Below are 18,027 nucleotides of genomic sequence, written 5' to 3'. Positions count from 1 at the left end.
GAGACCTCAATTAAGGTCGGAACTGGTCTGGGTAGTGGCCCTTCCCTTAATGCATAACATAATACATAAAAGTTTGTGCTTTGCATTATGAAGATAATGCCATAATGTAATACATGTTTGCATTATGGAGATACTGAGACAAGGAGTGATGAGAGCTTGGGTCACCTTTACTACGAGTTGCCTCAGTTCAGAATGTACTTCAGGCGCAAACTTTGTTCGCTTGCACTTGGATAAAGGATTAAACTAAATTTATTATACCAAGAAATTATATACTTGGTATCTTTAATACACCCAAGCAGGTCTGCTGTTTTGTTTATATTATTGTTTAACTCTGTTAGAAAAAAGGTCCCATCATAATTAGCCATTCTGGGACATTTAGTTATTAACTAATTTTTATACCTTGGGTTTTACTTTTTACTGTAGATGGCACTCACGAATATAACGCATGGTTGTATGTGTCGGTGTTAATGGAAATGTGTTTGTCCTAGTTTGTTTAAATAAGAACAGCAACCGATGTAGAAAGTAGGAAAGTGAAGGGAATTGCTTTCCAGTGTTATGTTTTCTTTAACAAAAGGATATGGATTCAAGGCTATGGTATCGATATACTACCTGTATTATTAATTTTATTTTTCTGCTGATATTTTGCATAATATACCGGCTAAATAAAATAATATCAGGTTTTGGGAAATTTGCGTATAAAGACATTGATGGAGTGTGTCCTTCAAAATTTGAGAAATAGGAGCGAAGTTATAATAGATGACTTGCGCATTATAATGCTTCACGTGTATAGATGTTGCTTGCTTGGAGAATGGTGAATGATTGGAATGAGTTGCCGTAGACAGTGGTGAGTGCTCTGACAGTGAATTTAAGACGAGGTACGATGGTTGTTGTGTGACTATTATTATTATTATTATTACGGGCTACTCCAGGGAGTCCTTAGACTCATCGAGGGAGGCCCTAAACATCATGTTCACACAACTGTTCAACATTCTCACAGTATCTGTCATACCTTGCCTTGAACTCGCTCACTGTCATGGCACCCACAACAGACTCTGGCAGCTTATTCCACTCATTTACCACTCTAAAAGTAAAGAACCCAGCTCTAACACCCCTGCTACCACGCTCTTGCCCAGCTTCCATTGGTGTCCCCTAGTTCTCCCACCACCAGTCCTGATCTCAAAAATATCCTCTGAATTAATCCCATAGAATCCTTTTAGCAATTTGAATGTCTCAATCATATCTCCCCTCTTCCGCCTATCAACTAGTTTCTGCAACCCACAAATCTTCAACCTGTTCTCATATGGTTCATTCCGTAGACCTGCTATCATCTTAGTCACTCGCCTCTGCATCCTCTCCACCTCCTCCCCATCAAGAAGGAACTGAGGTGACCAAATCTGGCACAGTAGTCGAGATGAGGTCTTATCAGGGCTTGGTACAGAGGTACAATAACTTGCTTGTCTCTGCTCGTCAAGGTATTTTTCTCAACAACCAAGTGACTTGATGAGCTGATTTAGCTACTTTCGCAATGTGCCCCCCTAAACTTCATCTCCCTATCCACCAACACTCCCAAGTCCCTGGCTTCATCAATCTCTTGGAGTACAGTTCCACCAATGTGGTATACTGCTGCTAATCTTTTCACTCCGAAATGCATAACCTTACATTTTGTCACATTAAATTGACATCCATTCTCCTTAGTCCAGAACTCCAATCGATCTAAGTCATCTTGCAAGACTTTGACATCTTCTGCATTCACTATCGCCCTACCCAACTTTGCATCATCAGCGAACAAATGAACTGTCCCTATTGGTCAGTGTATATCTCCAGCGACCTGTCTGAGGCCATTGGGATATCGGTGAGATTAATAATGGCCATAATATTAGCATTAACACATGTTAGGTCTATATTTAGTCCTAATATATTATTATTATTAAACCATCCATGTAGTCAGCAGACTCATCATGGGAGGTTCATTCAACTGAGAACATGTTTATCATATAGAATCCTAAAATCCTTAACAGTCCTTGAATTAACCACACATTCTGGTAATGCATTCCATTCATTGACAATTCTTCATCTAAAAAATCTGTTCCTCCCCCCCCCCCCCTCCTCACCACACTTTTACTCAACTTCCAGGAATGACTTCTGGTTCTTCCCCTCTCACCATCTACTCATTTTATAATCCCTTCTGGGTTAATCTGATAAAATCCTCACTAACTTAAATGCCTCTATCATATCACCTCTCTTTCTCCTATCCACCAAACTCTGCAATCTACATTTCTTCAACCTCTCTCCATTGTCAGCATTCCAATGTCCTGATATTGTCTTAGTCGCTCGTTTCTGGACCCCTCTCCAGTGTCTTACATCATATTGAAAACCAGGTGACCAGATTTGAGCACAACAGTCCAAGTGTTATCTGACCAGTGCTTTATACAGTGGCACCACTTCCTTATCCTTACATGTTAGAGTACTTCATTTCATAGGAGTACTATGATGTGCAGCCTTTGCACACTAGCAATATGCCATCTAAACTTCGGTCTACTGTCAACCATCACTCCAAAATCTCTAATCTCATCCGCTTCCCAGCAACATCGATATAGTACACAGCCTTATATTTCTGCACTCCAAAATGCAATATCTTGTACTTATTGATATTAAAACTACAACCCAACTTTCTTGTCCAAGTAAAAAGTTTATTCAAATCTTCTTGAAGGGAATTAACATCATCAATGCTACTTATAATTCTTTCTAACTTTGCATCATCAGCAAATAACTGAAGATCCCGAGTCAGTCCACATGATATATCGTTTACAAACAGTTAAACAGCAGGGGGCCCAAGAACAGAACCTTGGGCCAAGCCCCTGGTTACCCTCCTTTTTTGAGACACTGCTCCATCATACACAACCTGATGGTATCGTTCAGAGCCAATCTCTGATCCATCTAACCAATATACTATCCATTCCCGTCCAATGCAGCTTGTACACCAACTTATCATGTGGTAATGTATTAAGCATGTGTGCAAAGTCTAAGAATATCACTGTATTTTTATTTATTTATTTATTCTTATGGCAAAAGCAGCTACAGGTCAATGTCCAGACCAGAAAGCCAATTCAGGGCCTCATCTATTACCTCGTGGATATCCTGGAGGCCACCACCATGAAATTGGCACCTTGGGCAGTGATTCACAATATGAGTGATTGTCTGGTCCACAGGGGAACAGTCACAATAAGGGTGGTCTGATAGTCTCCATTTATGCAGTAGGTTGCCACATCTACATTATCACTGTATATGATTCTATCTTATGTAACACACTTGTCACCTTATCATAAAATGCAAGTAAATTACTAAAACAGACCTACCCCTTTACAAATCCATGCTGACCATAAAGAATGCTATGTCCATCAACCCACTTAACCTGTATTTTATTCCTTACCAATCTCTCCAACACCTTGACCACAACTGCGATTATAGACTGGCCAATAGTTGGAGATTTCTGTCTAGAACCGTGCTTGTGGAGTGGTACTATTTTGCCTTATTTGTACTCCTTAGGAACCCTACCCACTGCAAGACTTAAATTAAATAACCAGGTCAGGGGCATAGCCGTTTGTGGTGCACATTCCTATAGAATATGTGGTGATATGTCATCCATTCCTACAGTCTCATTCACATCTATCCCAACTAGCATCTGATACACTTAGGTTTCTTTCACTTCCAATTTTCCTAATACTTGTCTCTCGTCTATATATTCCGCCACATCGTTTACACCAGTATGATATATTTTGATGAAGTGCTTGTTCAATAATAATTCCACTATATCCTTTGCAACTGTTAGTCTGCTGCCATGGCTATCCAATATATGTTAATGGTAGGTAGTTATTGAAAACATACTGTAGGTGCCGTTTTTATAACTAGGGTTAAATAAGTCTCACAAAAGTTAAATGGATTTGTAAAATCATAAAGCAAGATCTCTATAAAAAGACAGTAAGTTTTGGAGGAAAGCTTAAAAGAATGTGAAATGCAGTTGGTTGGATAGGATTTTAAGAATCAGAAGCCATCTCTAAAAAGTTGTTGAAAAGGTGTGAGGAGTCGATTTTTTTATTCTTTCTCTCTTTACACAGAGAAATGAGTGTGTGAACACTACCAGAATTCATTGTGAATGCTGGAAATGTTATGCATTTTAAGTTTCAATATAATAAATATATTTTTGATTGAATAAACCTCTCATGATGAGCATGTTGATGCCTAGAGGTTGATGTGACAATGAAAATGCAGATGCATGATAAGCATATTGAGAATTAGTATATAGTGCTTGCTTGGAAAAGTAAAGGAAGAATAAGACAGTCTTTGAAATTATGTTAACTGAATAGGCAAGGGAATATTAGCGATATTCTTTTGCTGTTCAGAAAGTGAAAGGAAGAATAATCTGTGTGAATACAAATGGTAGGAATTTCACAGTTTCAGCAGATAGGAGTTATCAACCAATTGTTTTGTAACATATCCATGTGTCCTCAGTCTTATTTAGCTGATGTCTTAACATGCCAAGTTAAATTGCACTTCAAGAAATTGCGTTCTTGTTATAATCCTTTATCCAAGTATAAGCAAATACGCGGGCGGTCTGAAAAATTCTCAGTCTAACAATGAAAAAGCGAATTTATAATTTCAAAATTATTTTTATTTTTCAACATATAATCTCCCTTAAGACTAATACGTTTATTCCAGTGATGCACCAGTCCCATTATCCTGTCCCTATAGTAGTTCTCAGTGAGATTTGCAAAATACTCCTCTACAGCTGCAATCACCTTTTGATTTGAAGAAAAATGCTGACCAGGAAGGATGAGTTTTAGGAAGTGATAGAAGTCAGAGGGAGCCAAATCTGGGGAATATGGTGGATGTTCCAACAATTCATAGTGCAGATCCCTTAATTTTCCCATTGGTAAAACACTTTTGTGGGCAGGTACCTTGTCCTGATGAAAGATGATTTTTTTCTTCTGCAAACACCAGGTCTTTTGTCATGAATTTTTTTGTTTAGTTTCATTAAAAGATCAGAATAATATTCCCCAGATATTGTTTTACCCTTTTTAAGATAATAATTAATAAAAAAAAATGCTTTTAGCATTCCAAAACACTGATGCCATGACCTTTCCTGCTGATTGTACTGACTTTGTCTTCTTTGGCACTTCTGTCTATATATGAGGTGACCAGTGGCATACATAAATACAAAGTTATGCCATTAGGCTAGATTTGTTCATTTTGTGTGTTAATAATTTTGAAGTGCAATGTCTGGTTGTATGGCAGTGATACAAAGTTGTTGAAAGATAAGCATTTGATAACTAATCCCTAAAGAGTGATTTGAACAGATTGGATACTAAGTGCCACTTCTGTATAATTCAAGTGCAGGTTAATTCAGCTTGAACTGAAAAGATTGAGACTGAATATTGATGGAAATTTGCTGCTAGTAAAAGAAATTTCCTGTTGGCAAGGTTATATACCTATTATTCATGGTGGATAGGCAGTTTAAATCTGAGGTAACATTACCAAAGATTATAGAAAGAACTGGAAAAAAAGCATGTAGAAATAATGAATGAGGACAGATGGCCAAATATTGCCTGGAAATAATAAACCAAAGGGACACTGATCCAGAGGAAGACCCAAGAGTAATGCAGTAAAAAAAGTTATCACATTGGATAACTGAATCAAATATAGCTTAGAAATAAGGATGCTATTTCCCCTTTGCACATCTGAACAAAATGCTCAGATATATTTAGCTTTTGGTGGGGATGGGAAATTTAGAAAATTCAGAGACATGTAATCAAGTTAATATCTAGTTGGGTATAGGAAGATTTTTTCATTAAATGGTAGATAGGATATGGAAGAAGAATTATTCTTAGTAACTGATTAGAGATTTTGTAAATAAGCATGTAACTTTTAGAATTTGCTTATGGCATGTGATTAGTAAATAGAATAAGTTGTTGATAGGTGTTCCTTCAAATGCATGCATTTTTTGGCAAGGAGGAAAGAGGTTACTGCAGTACATTTGGTCTGCAGCTACCAGATTCTTTTCTTAAATCGTCATGTTAGCCACCATATTAATAGTTGTGAATATACACTGCTTGGAAAGTAATCAAAGGACATCCCCCATGGGCAACGTGCATCATACCATTTAATGAGTCACATGCTTGAAGACTGTAAATTGGAGGAACATGTTGCTCCTAAGTCAGTGCACTGTGACAAAGGAACTGATGGACTTTGAAAGTGGCATTGCAATAGGATGCCGTGTTGCAGGCTTGTTTCTTCGGCAAATTATTGACAAATTGGGCATCCTAGGTCAACAATCAGTGATACCATAAATTAAAGATAAAAAATTGTATACTTGGTTTAATCCTTTATCCAAGTATAAAGGATGAACCATGCACCTGAAGTATTTTTAGGACTGGGGCAACTCGTATATAGAAGCTAATGACTTCACATTACTTGCGTTAATATCCCATAATGCGAAGCATATATCTTTGCAGACATGTATAATGCTATACATTTTGGGAAGGGTAACTACTCAGACTGGTTTCGACCTTTATTGAGGTCTCATCAGTGGGAGCCAAACCCAGAGGTGATACTAAGATTGAAGTAATATATTTCTATACCCGAGTAGCCAAAAGGAAGGCATGCCTTATTATCAGAATACTCTGGATTAGAGATAAGATGTTAATAAAGTGTGACACCTTTTGGCTACTCATATATGAAAATGACTTCTGCATTATTTCAACCTTAGTATCACCTCAGGGTCTGACTCCCACTGATGAAACCTCAATAAAGGTTGAAACTGGCCTGGGTAGCGACCCTTCCCATAATTCATAGCATTATACATATCTGCAAGGATATATGCTTTGCATTATGGGATACTAAGGCAAGTGATGTGAAGTCATTAGCTTCTATATATGAGTTGCCCCAGTCCTGAATACTTCAGGCATATACTTTGTTTGCTTACACTTGGATAAAGGATTAAACCAAGTATATAATTTCTTGGTATCTTTAATTTATAGTATAACTAAGTGGAAAAACTTCCAATAATCAGTGATACCATACTGAGATGAAAACACAGGAAGTCAGCTGCAAGTGGTACCTGTAATGGATGACCCACCACACTCATTAAACATGACTATAGAGTGCTGCAAAGGATATGATGTAAAAACTGCCATTTCTTGGTTAACATATTGAAAGTGGAGTTCCCAGCATTGACTGAAACACGAAGCTGCACAGAAACATTCAGGACCAATGTTAGCAATATGGGTTTCCATGGTAGTACTGCAATATGCAGGCCTCAAATTTCCCGAACCAACATGTATCATATTCAGTAGTGCATAGGGCATGTGGTCAGACGACGAAGCTTTGAATTTATGTTATGGAGCGATGAATTATGCTACACCATCTACTAAGCAGATGGATGTGGTGGATGTCTGGTGAGTGCCTCTTACCAGAGCTTGTAATCCCAGCTATAAAATTTGGAGGTTGTATTGTGATGGAATAGTCCTGATTTTTTTGGTTTGGCCTTAGACCGCTGTTTGTGGTCTAAGACCAAAGGTATCTGAGCCTTCTCAACAACTCAGTGCTTGCTACTTTCTGGTGTTTCTACAGAACTGACCATTGTCTCTTTCAGCAAGACAATGTGCTGTGTCATATAGCTGCTGCTGTAACTGTGTGGTTGTGGGCATGAATGTCACCACACTTTACTGGCCTCCACAGAGCCCTGATCACAACCCTATTGAACATCTGTGAGATGAACTGGAGCATCGGTAAGGTCAAAGGACATCTGCCTGCACAACATTTCAGGACCTCATTACATGCCCGTAGGAATAATGGTCCAAAATTCCCATTGATCACTATCATACTCTCGTGGAAAGTATGCCCAATGGGATTGCTGCAGTCATTGCAGCAAAAGGAGATCCTACATCTTATTAAGGTGGGCACCTTGGCTGTTTGTTCCTCATTCTATGGTGTCTGGTCTTATTTCCAAACAGTGTATTTACACCTTTTAGTAATTCAAATATCCACTAAATATAGCATTCTCCTTAATTTATTGTTTTCTCATATAGCCTGAAACAAACACAATAGTCCCTTCCCTCTCTTCTATGCAGATTTGGTTACAGTAAAAGAATGGTCACGATTTCAGCACATCTGCTGAAATGCAAGTCCAAAATTTATGTGGGGCACAATGTTTCCTCTGGTTACATCAGATAGTTAGTTTGACAGTGAGAGTGCCATTCACCCTAATGCGAATGTGCTAAAAAGGCACATGCAGCACAACCATCACCACCTAACTGTTAATTTCTATGACAAGATGGACATCAATCCCTTGGATTTTTATCCCGTAAATGATACGTTTTAATTATTTAATGAAAGAAATTTTTTGAGCGTCTGGCTCACCCTAATTAGCGCTGTGTAGAATTATTTCAATCTGTGATCAGAGCCGCATTTGGGCATTTGTGTTTCCATCTGTCTTTTTCATCGTAATCTGATGATTTACGAATGAGTTGGTTGGGATGGAGTGATGCCTGAGCAAAGTACTTGGCTGCTATATGGAAGAGAAACGTAGGTATGTCTGGCAGGTTTCTGTCTTGGTGGAGGATAGTGTTCCTTACAAACCATGGGGGCATCGAAGATCATTTGGAGGCATTTATTTTGGATTATTTGTAGTCTTTTGATGTTGCTAGGGGGAGGTGTGGCTCCCCGCTGGTAAACCGTAAGTTAATGTGGGTCTGACGATTGCTTTGTATATTCTTAGTTTGTTTTCTGGACTGACTTTGCTTCTTCGGTTGAGTAGAGGGTAGAGTTGAGCTATTGCTGAGTTAGCTTTGTTGCAGGCATGAGAGATGTGGGAGTTGAAGCTGAGTCGGCTATCTAGTTTGATTCCCAGGTATTTTATTTCTTTTTGCCATGGGATATCAGTATTGAACATTGTGACTGCTCCGTGGTGGTTTGCTTTCTTCCTTGTAAAGAGTGTGGCCATGCTCTTATCTACATTGATGTCTATTCTCCATTTTTGAAACCATTTTTCGAGATTTCTTGCTGCATTTTCTAGTCGTTGTGTGGCTTGAGTGATCTGGCTAGTATTGCCATGTCATCTGCATAAAAAGCCATGATGGTTGATGGAGTGTTTGGGACGTCTGAGATGTAAATATTGAAGAGTAGTGGCAATAGAAGGAAGCCTTGCGGGACACCTGCTATGATACTTCTTGCAGAGGATCTGAGGCCACGCAGTTTCACTTGAAATTTTTGGTCTTTCAGATAAGAGTATAATTTGGATGAAGTTTAGTGAGTATTTGCTGTTATTAGTTTGTGGATGAGGCCTTTGTGCCACACTTTATCGAAGACTTTCGCCACGTCCAGGAAGATTACCCCTATATGTTGTTTCCAATTGAATCTGGTAGTTATGTATTCTATGAATCTGTGAACCTGTTGAGTTGTACAGTGACCTGTTCGAAAACCAAATTGTTCTTTTGGGATTAGGTCTAGATTGTCCGTTTTGTTTTGTAGGCGTTTTAGTATTTTTCTGCTATTTTCCTCAAGCCTGACAAGAGGCTGATAGGTCTGTAATTCTGGGGGAACTGAGATGCTTTCCCCGGCTTGTGGATGAGAATTATTTCTGCCTGCTTCCAGCGAGTGGGGAAGTAGTTGAGTCTTAGCATTGCGTTGGTGATAGCCACTAGATGCATTATTGTTTTATGAGGCAGTGCCTTTATAATTTTGTTTGAAATCTGATCAGGACCTGGTGCTTTTCTGTTGTTGAGGTTCTTGATGATTTGGTGTGTTTCCTTTGGCATAGTATAGCTTGCATTGTCTTGGCTGGTGGGATGATGAAGTGCACAGCATACTGAAGTGCTCTCTTCTGCATAGTATCAAGAATTTTTAAAAGTTTTAGATGTACCACTTAAAATGTGAGAGCAGTATTTCAGGTGGATTTGAGATTTGTACGGAGTGGGCAGTTGAGAAACAACATCTTGAAGCTGCCAAGTTATCCTTATTAGATTTGAAAGCTGAATTGAAAATGAGGCAAGACATGAGGTACATGTGGAGTGAAATGAAGAGAATTGGAGATATGTATGGAAGACTGAAGAAGACAAAAACAAATTATGTCAGTATTAAAAAGTTAAAGAAAGACTGTGAGTAGCGTTGCATGGCGATTTGATTATCAGAGGCGTGGTAAATGAGAAGATGCACAAGGTTTATTTTCTAGAAGGTAAAATGAATGGAGTTATTTATTTCATGTGGGGTGTTCCCCCTTTCCTCCCCTATCCTCCTTTAGGACAGGTGAATGGAGTGAATGAATAGTGATTAAGGCATTGGATATAAGGAGTAAGTGAGCAAAGAAGTTGGCAGTGGTAGCAGGGACAAATGACTTGATTGGGAACAAGGTGAATGTAAGATCGGATATCAGGTGGTTATTAAACAAGATAAAGGATAATAGTATGATAGGAAATGTAGTGTTGCCTGGGTATGACAGTGATGAAGTGGAGAGCAGGAATTATGAATATGCTAGCAGAAATGTGTGGAGAGAAATGAGTGCAGATTGTTAATATATGGAAAGAATTTGAAGGAAGAATTGAACTGTGTAAGAGTGATAAATTGCATTTGAATGGTTATGGTGTGTGTCATTCGGAGAGACTGTTGCTGGAAGGCAGAGTAATCAGTGGAGAATGAATCTGAGCAAGTAAGAAGCGATGTGAAAGAGTAGAAGAGTAAGGAAGGAGAGATCGAAGTGGTGCTTATGAATGATGAAGTGGATTCATTAGTGTAGAGAATGAGAGAACAAGTATGCAAGACTGACAAGGAAACAAGGAGATTCAAGTGGACAGGGGAACACAGTGTGAGAAAGGTTGATGCTCTAAGAGGATGTGAATAGGTATGTGTGTAGAAAAAGGGAAGGGAATGATTTGGGACGTAGGGAAAACAGTTGGATTTGAAGGTTTTGGGATAAGTAAGGAGAAAAAGAAATGATTCAGAGAAAGTATGGAAAACTCGCATCTAATAAGTGGTATCAACAAACTTGTTATAGATCCAGGAATGAGCTGTTTGAATGTTTGTATATGAATGTTAGAAGAATCAGAAACAAGGAGAATGGTTGCATTGATTGAGCTCATTCACCCAAAATATGTTGGAATAAGCAAGACATAGTTGAATGAGGATGATATCCTGACCAAAATAGAGATGGAAGGATATGATGTATTTTGTGAAGATAAGGTGTAAAAAGGGAGGTGGAGTGCTATTGATGATAGAAAAAGAGTTATGTCCATATAAGGTAGAGATGCAAGGGGGAAATAGAGGTAGATAGAGGTGAAAGAATGTAATACTTCATTGGATGTTGCTATAGACCTGGTAATGTGAAGGGTAGTGACCAGGAAATGTATAAGCAGATTAATCATCACTCTTCCCAAGCAAATGGGAAGAGTGATGATTATGGGCGATTTTAATTACAGCAATATAGATTGGGATGACGACATAGGAACCAGAAATAAAGAAAATTAGTTTCTTGAGTTTTTGAGGGATGACTACTTTAGGTAGTATGTAACAGAGGGCATATGAAGATTTGAGAGTCTTGGATTTGATCATTGCATAAGAGAATGTTATTATAAATGTAGTGTCAAATCTCCCCCCATTTGGTGAGATTGACCATGAAGTGATTACCTGGGTGGTCGCCAACCATGTGAGGAAAGGGTATGTGTTTACCTATAAGGCAGTTGATTATGAGAAACTCAGGAAACAGCTTGCAGCTGTAGCATGGAATAAGGAGTTGGGTGGAAAGGAGATCAGTGCTGCTTGGGTGATATTCAAGAACTATGAAGTAGTAGAAGCAATGTGTCTAAATGTATTTCAAAGGTCAGAAGGTTAACTAAGGTAGGTGTGAAAAGGATGAATAAAGAGATTAAGCATGCAGTACAGAGGAAAAAAAAAAAAGGCAATATGGAGGCAACATAAGAGGAGTGGTAATAATCATTGCCATGAGGAATACAAAAGAGCAGGCAAGGAGATGACTTGGTTTGTAAGGATAGCAAAAGTTCAGTATTAACAGCAGTTGAAACCCATAAAAAAAAATCCTAGGTAGTTATTTTGATATGTTGCCATCAGAAAGAAAGAATAATTATGGTAGGATGGCACTGATTGCAGAAAATGGTATAAGGAAGAGGATATAGTTGAGATATTTAATGCGTAGTTCATGAAGGTCTTTCATCCTTGATATAGTGGATGATGAGGAGGAGCAGGAGAGACTGACTGAGTGAAAAAGAGGTATGTGGGGAATTAAACAATTGTGGAACTTGATGTTTCACTGTGTATTTTGAAGGATTTTGCCAGGAAGTTGACATGCCGTGACATGTTTAATATGAGTCTTACATTGAGTCAAATTCATATGAGTGGAAGGAAAACGAGTATTATACTGCATCATAAAAGAGGTGACAGAATTCAAGTATCAAATTATAGGCCAATCTGTGTGTCAGGTGTTGTGGTTGGAAAGGCTGGTGAGAATCAGGATCCAGAATTGTGTTCAAAACAGTGATATTACCTTTGATGGACAGCATGGATTTTCTAAAGGCAGGTCATGTTTTAGTAATCTACTTAGTTATTACTATAAGGTGACAACAGCATTGGATGTGGGAGAAGGGTACAAAGTCATATACTTAGAATTTGCAAAGGCTTTTGATAGATTACTGCATGATAGTCAAACCGAAGCAGATGGGGTTGGATATTAGACTAGTGCGTTGGATTGGGGATTTGCTGTCTGATAGGTATCAACAAGTTGTGTATGGAAGAGCAATATCTCAGAAGAGAAAAGTCGCTAGTGGTGTGCCTCAGGAGTCTGTTTTAGGGCCTTTGCTGTTTAACCTGTATGTTAATGATATTGGGAAGATTTGAAATGGAATATACAGTTGTTTGCAGATGATGCAAAATTAGGACAAGAGTAGAACAATTGTAATCTTTCAAGAAGATTTCAAGAGACTGAGTGAATGGAATGGGAGTGGGGATGCCGTTTCGATGTTACAAAATGTCGTCATCATCAACAAATTTCTGCCATGTACCCTCAAGGGATGATATGAGAGTACAACATAAAAATTTACATCATTACTAACTTCCTATTTTCCTCCAAATCAGTCTGTTAACTGCCAAGACTCCAACATTATCAGATCTTATATTTCTATCTTCTAAGGCATCCACCTATATCTTTTTCTTCCTCTGGGTTTTTCCCTCCCAACCTGGGAGAGAACACTCGTTTTGTTAATCTTTCCTCTTCCATTCTATTTAATTGACCATATCACCCGAGTTTAGCTCTGCTAACACATTCCTGGATGCTAACAATGTTAAGTTCTTTCCTAATATCCTCGTTTTTAATATGATATTGCCATTGATGCCATCTGTTCATGCCTCTAATCTTTCTCAGGACTCTCATATCTGCAGTCTCTAGTCTTTGGTCAAGTGTTTTACATCTGACCCAGCTCTCAGATCCATAAGTTAAAATTGATTTGAACACTGTCTTGTATACAACTAATTTAGTGTTTTGACTAATTTCTCTTATTCCATATAAATTTATTCAGTTGACTTCCTACCATACCAGCTTTGTTGATTCTGTCTATTTCCATATTTCATTTATACCATCTTCACAATAAATCGTGCCTAAGTAGCTGAAATGTTTTACTTGTTCTATAGGTTCTCCATTCACAATGCAGTTGATATTTTCAATGTTACTGCCTATTTTCATTGCCTTTGTCTTGTTATTGCTGACCTTCATACCATATCTTTTAGAAGTTATTCAATTTAGTCAGGGAATCTTCAGACTTCTAGTGGATTTATTTAGAAGTGTAATATCATCTGTGTAAAGCAGATGATGTTGCACTTCTTCATATCAGAATTGGAGATGTTAATCTCCAATTCTGATACCAAGTTTTAATACCAGTTTCCTTCATAATGTGATCCATATAGATAATAAATAACAGAGTGGATAATGTACATTCTTGTCTGATTTAACATTAAACCGTCTTCCTGTACTTTCTTCAATTCTAACTGTGGACTTACAACTCAAAGAAAGACTAAGCATTGCTTGATATAATGCCCCATTGACACCATATAACTGTAGCATTTTGAATAGCTTCTCTCTTGGCACCTTGTCATATGCCTTTTCCAGATTTACAAAACTTGTAGATCTTTGTTATATTCCCATGATTTCTCAACTATTTGTTGTAAAGTGAAAACCTGATCCTGACAACCTCCGTTTGGCCCGAATCCGCCTTTTTCTTCATGAAGCTTTTCTTCCACAATCCTTCTCCACCGTTTCTCAAGTATACTGACATCAATTTTACCAGGAACACTTGATAGAGAAATACCTGTGTAATTCTTGCATTCAGTTTTATTTCCCCTTTTTATATATGGTACTAGTGTGAGCTCTACTCCAATCATCTGGAATTCATCCCCCTTTGCTGGCCTTCTGAACTATGCATTGTAGCCACTGTAAGACCTTTTTTACATTCACACTTCAGCATTTCATTTCTGGTCAAATATCATCTACTCCTGCTACCTTTCCACATTTCAGGCTTTTGATGGCTTTTTTTACCTTGAAGTATGGATATGTATTTCTGACTGCATGCCTGTTGATTGTTTCTTACCACTGAGTTATCAATGCTTGTTTCATTTAGCTATTTTTCGAAGTAATTACTCTATACTTGAAGGATATCTTTTTCTCCTGTTTTCATGTCACCTTTATCATCTCTAATTCCTTTTACAGCACTCTTTCCTCCATTTCTGGGCTTCTTCAACAACCTCCAGAATATCTTGCCACCTTCTTGATATTTATTTTCTATGTTCTTACCAAAGTCTTCCCATGAGTTTTCCTTAGCTAGATTTACACAGTGTTGAGCTTTTTTACATTTGTCTATAAGACAAATGTAAGATATCTTATATCTGTATTCGCTAAGCGCACAAGCTGACTTATTTGCCAGGAACTTTTGATATGCTTTCTTCTCTTCCTTTACTGCCTCTTTAACTTCCTGTGTCCACCATGGAGTTCTGATTTTTCTATCCTTGTAGAGAACCTCACCACATGCCTCTTTGGCTGAATCAATCAGTGTTTTCTTCAGGGCTTGCCACTGAATCTCCAAGGTTTGGTTCCTGTTCTCAAACTCTTTCATTTTTTCTTCAATAATCTTTGTATATGTTAGTTTACAGTTCACATCTGAAAGCTGCTCAACTTTTATTCGCTTTAAAACTTTCTTACATGTTATTCTTTTCAATATGAAATTCAATTTTACCCTGCTCAAGACTAAATGGTGATCACTTCCAATTTCAAATCCTCTATGCACTCTGGTGTCCTGCACAAGAGAGAAAACATCACTATCAACAATAACATAGTCAATGAGACTTTTCTTATTCTTTGCTCTTCTCTCCATGTGAATTTGTGCACATTTTTATGTTGGAACTTGGTGTTAGTAATAACCAGTCCATGGCTTGAGCATAAATTCAACAGGTATTTGCCATTTTTATTAGCTTTGCTCTTTTCTCAAAATTTTCCCAATATAATTTGTATGTCTGACAATCATTTCCTATTCTGCTGTTTAGATCCCCAACAAGGACCAATTTTTCCTTTTTCATTGTATCAGTTGCTTTCTCTAAAGCTTGAAAATTTTTTTCCATTTCTACCTTGGTAGAACCTTTTGTGGGACCATAGTCACAAGTAAGTTTCATTGTCCAGTTCCCCATTTTGATATTGCCCACATCACTAGCCTTGAGACTCAGGGCTTCATTTACCATAAGGTGCATTAGGTGCAAGCTGGAGCCTCACTCTCTGTGGGGGTCACATTTTAAAACTCTACATTTGAACAAACATTTGAAAATTCGCAAAAAAAAAAAAAATTCTTCTATATTGTCAGTATGAAAGAACATAAAGTTCTTGTTCTGTTGCATTGATTTGAAGAATAGAAGAGAGTAAATTTACTATTACTAAATACATTCATTGTAAAGGCTGATCTCTGGTCATTTCAGAGTCGATTATTTTCTCACATATGAACTTCGTTTTTATTTTTGGGAAGAAAGACACAATAAATAAATTGTGCAGGAAAAAAAAATAGGGTCAAATATCCTAAGACAGTAAAGGAAATTCCAAATGACACAGTACACACAAAGATCTCTCCACCACAGTTAACTTGTTAATGGCCCTAAAATTGCCATTCAGGGATTAGCAGTGGGGATAATTGCATGATTAAAGGTAGAATGAAAATGAAGTTTTGATCCATGAAAAATGTTGGGGAGGTCTGGCTATTTCATCCACCTCAGCATGTAGGGAGGTTAAGTGTCATTCGTACACACGAACCTGTGTACGAATGTATTTGGCTAGTATTTGTAAAGCAGTATACAAGTGTATATACCTAATTATATGGTTAAAGTAGTTGTGGCAGTCGGTAAGAATATATTTTTCAATGAATTTATTTTTCTTATTTTTCTGTTACTGGTTTATTTTAACAAAATCAAGATACCACTGTTTCTATTTTTGTATTTTTTTAGCTTTTAACGTAATTATTAATTTTATTTATTTATATTAATATACTTAGCGGCTATTTTAGCCTGTTTTTGTTTAGGAGTGTCCCTTATATTTAATACATTGGCTAACATAACTCAAAAGGGGTATATATATATTTTAGGGCATTATGGGCGAGTATAGAAGGCAATTATGGCAGAATAAAAAATGTGGAAAGATTAAGCACATACCTTGATTTTGGTTTAAAGATGCCTTCTAAATCCAAGCTCTTGTTGAAGGGGGGGGGAGAGAGGGAAAGAACATGGGGATGTACTTGAGACATGGGAAATAAGTTTGGGAACCCGGGTTACTATTAATAATATATATATAAATATATATATATATATATATTATTTTGTTGTAAGTAGAGGGGGGGAGAAGGGGAAGGGTATCCTTATGTGGAAACTGGGGCAAGGGTTTACGGGGTGTGGACCGTTTCGGTCATCGTCTGACCATCGTTGGAACTTTGTGGGAATGACTGTAGGGCTATGTCAAGGCTGCAAGATGTATCTGCCAAATTTGGGCATTTGTTGTTGCTAAATGGCCGGAGTCGCTAAATATTAAATATAAGGGACACTCCTAAACAAAAACAGGCTAAAATAGCCGTTAATTATATTAATAGTGTTTAAGAGGAGTAGCATGGGAATTTCCCAGAAATTATACTTAATTTATTTATATGTTTAGTTTGGATTTAACAAGTACAGGTAACCTTCGAATAATGAAGATGCTATTTTCCATAGAAATGCCGCTTTGTTTAAATTGCATTATGCAAGACTCAGATCACATAGAAAAAGTAGGGTTATGTCCCGAAATCGTTTTTTTTTCTCTTAATTATATAAACAACGACATATCCAACAAAAAATATTTTTATTTAATTCAGGTAATTCATGTAAGTTAAGAAAACATATAAACTATGAAAAAAAAATACATAGAATAAACTTATAAAAATTACAAATCGTATGTAAACTTCATTGCACATAATGCATAAATGTTTTAGGCAAAGTAAAATAAAGTGCATATTGTAATTGTCTTCAAAACTAACATTTCGAAGATGTTCTTTATTTTTGAGTGGCCGGATGTCATCATCACTGGAAATCTCTTGGACAAGACCTTGCTTACCACTATGCTGCAATTTTTTTATTAATTTCATAATATGGAGCTAAACAAATATCCAATTGTCCCGTGAATTTTCTGGAGTGCTCCATTGAGGGATCATTATCTGTAAAATAACTTCTTACTTTCTTGCCAACTCCAATCCTTCTGCTAATTTCTTTAAACTGAATTCTATAATGGATTAATCAGAATCTTTGGCAGAATTTTCCCTGTCATTTGGTTCGAAATCATCTATTAATTGTACCAATTCCTCCTCATTTAAATCTATTTACCTATCAATTACCGTATTTGCCGGTGTTTAAGATGCACTTTTTTCCTTTGAAAATTGGTCTGAAAAACAGGGTGCATCTTATACACCGATACTCGGTTTT

General features: G+C 37.3%; 1 protein-coding gene across 2 annotated transcripts in view; it reads left to right on the top strand.

The window, feature by feature from the left end:
• Positions 1 to 456: 456 nt before the first annotated feature.
• Opa1 (Opa1 mitochondrial dynamin like GTPase) overlaps positions 457 to 18,027 on the top strand; it is a 712,584-nt gene continuing 695,013 nt past the window's right edge. For both annotated transcript variants that reach the window (XM_090408405.1, XM_090408403.1), the window contains exon 1: positions 457 to 594. In XM_090408405.1, coding sequence (XP_090264531.1) covers positions 578 to 594 — 17 coding nt within the window. In that variant the 5' untranslated portion in view covers positions 457 to 577. The remainder of the gene's footprint in view (positions 595 to 18,027) is intronic.

Source organism: Typopeltis vanoorti, chromosome 18 (genome assembly GCF_054136105.1).
Source record: "Typopeltis vanoorti isolate ZY-2024b chromosome 18, IOZ_Tvanoo_1.0, whole genome shotgun sequence".
NCBI lineage: Eukaryota > Metazoa > Arthropoda > Arachnida > Uropygi > Thelyphonidae > Typopeltis > Typopeltis vanoorti.
Note: the sequence above shows the minus strand (reverse complement) of the source record. Positions and strands in the feature narration are given on the sequence as shown.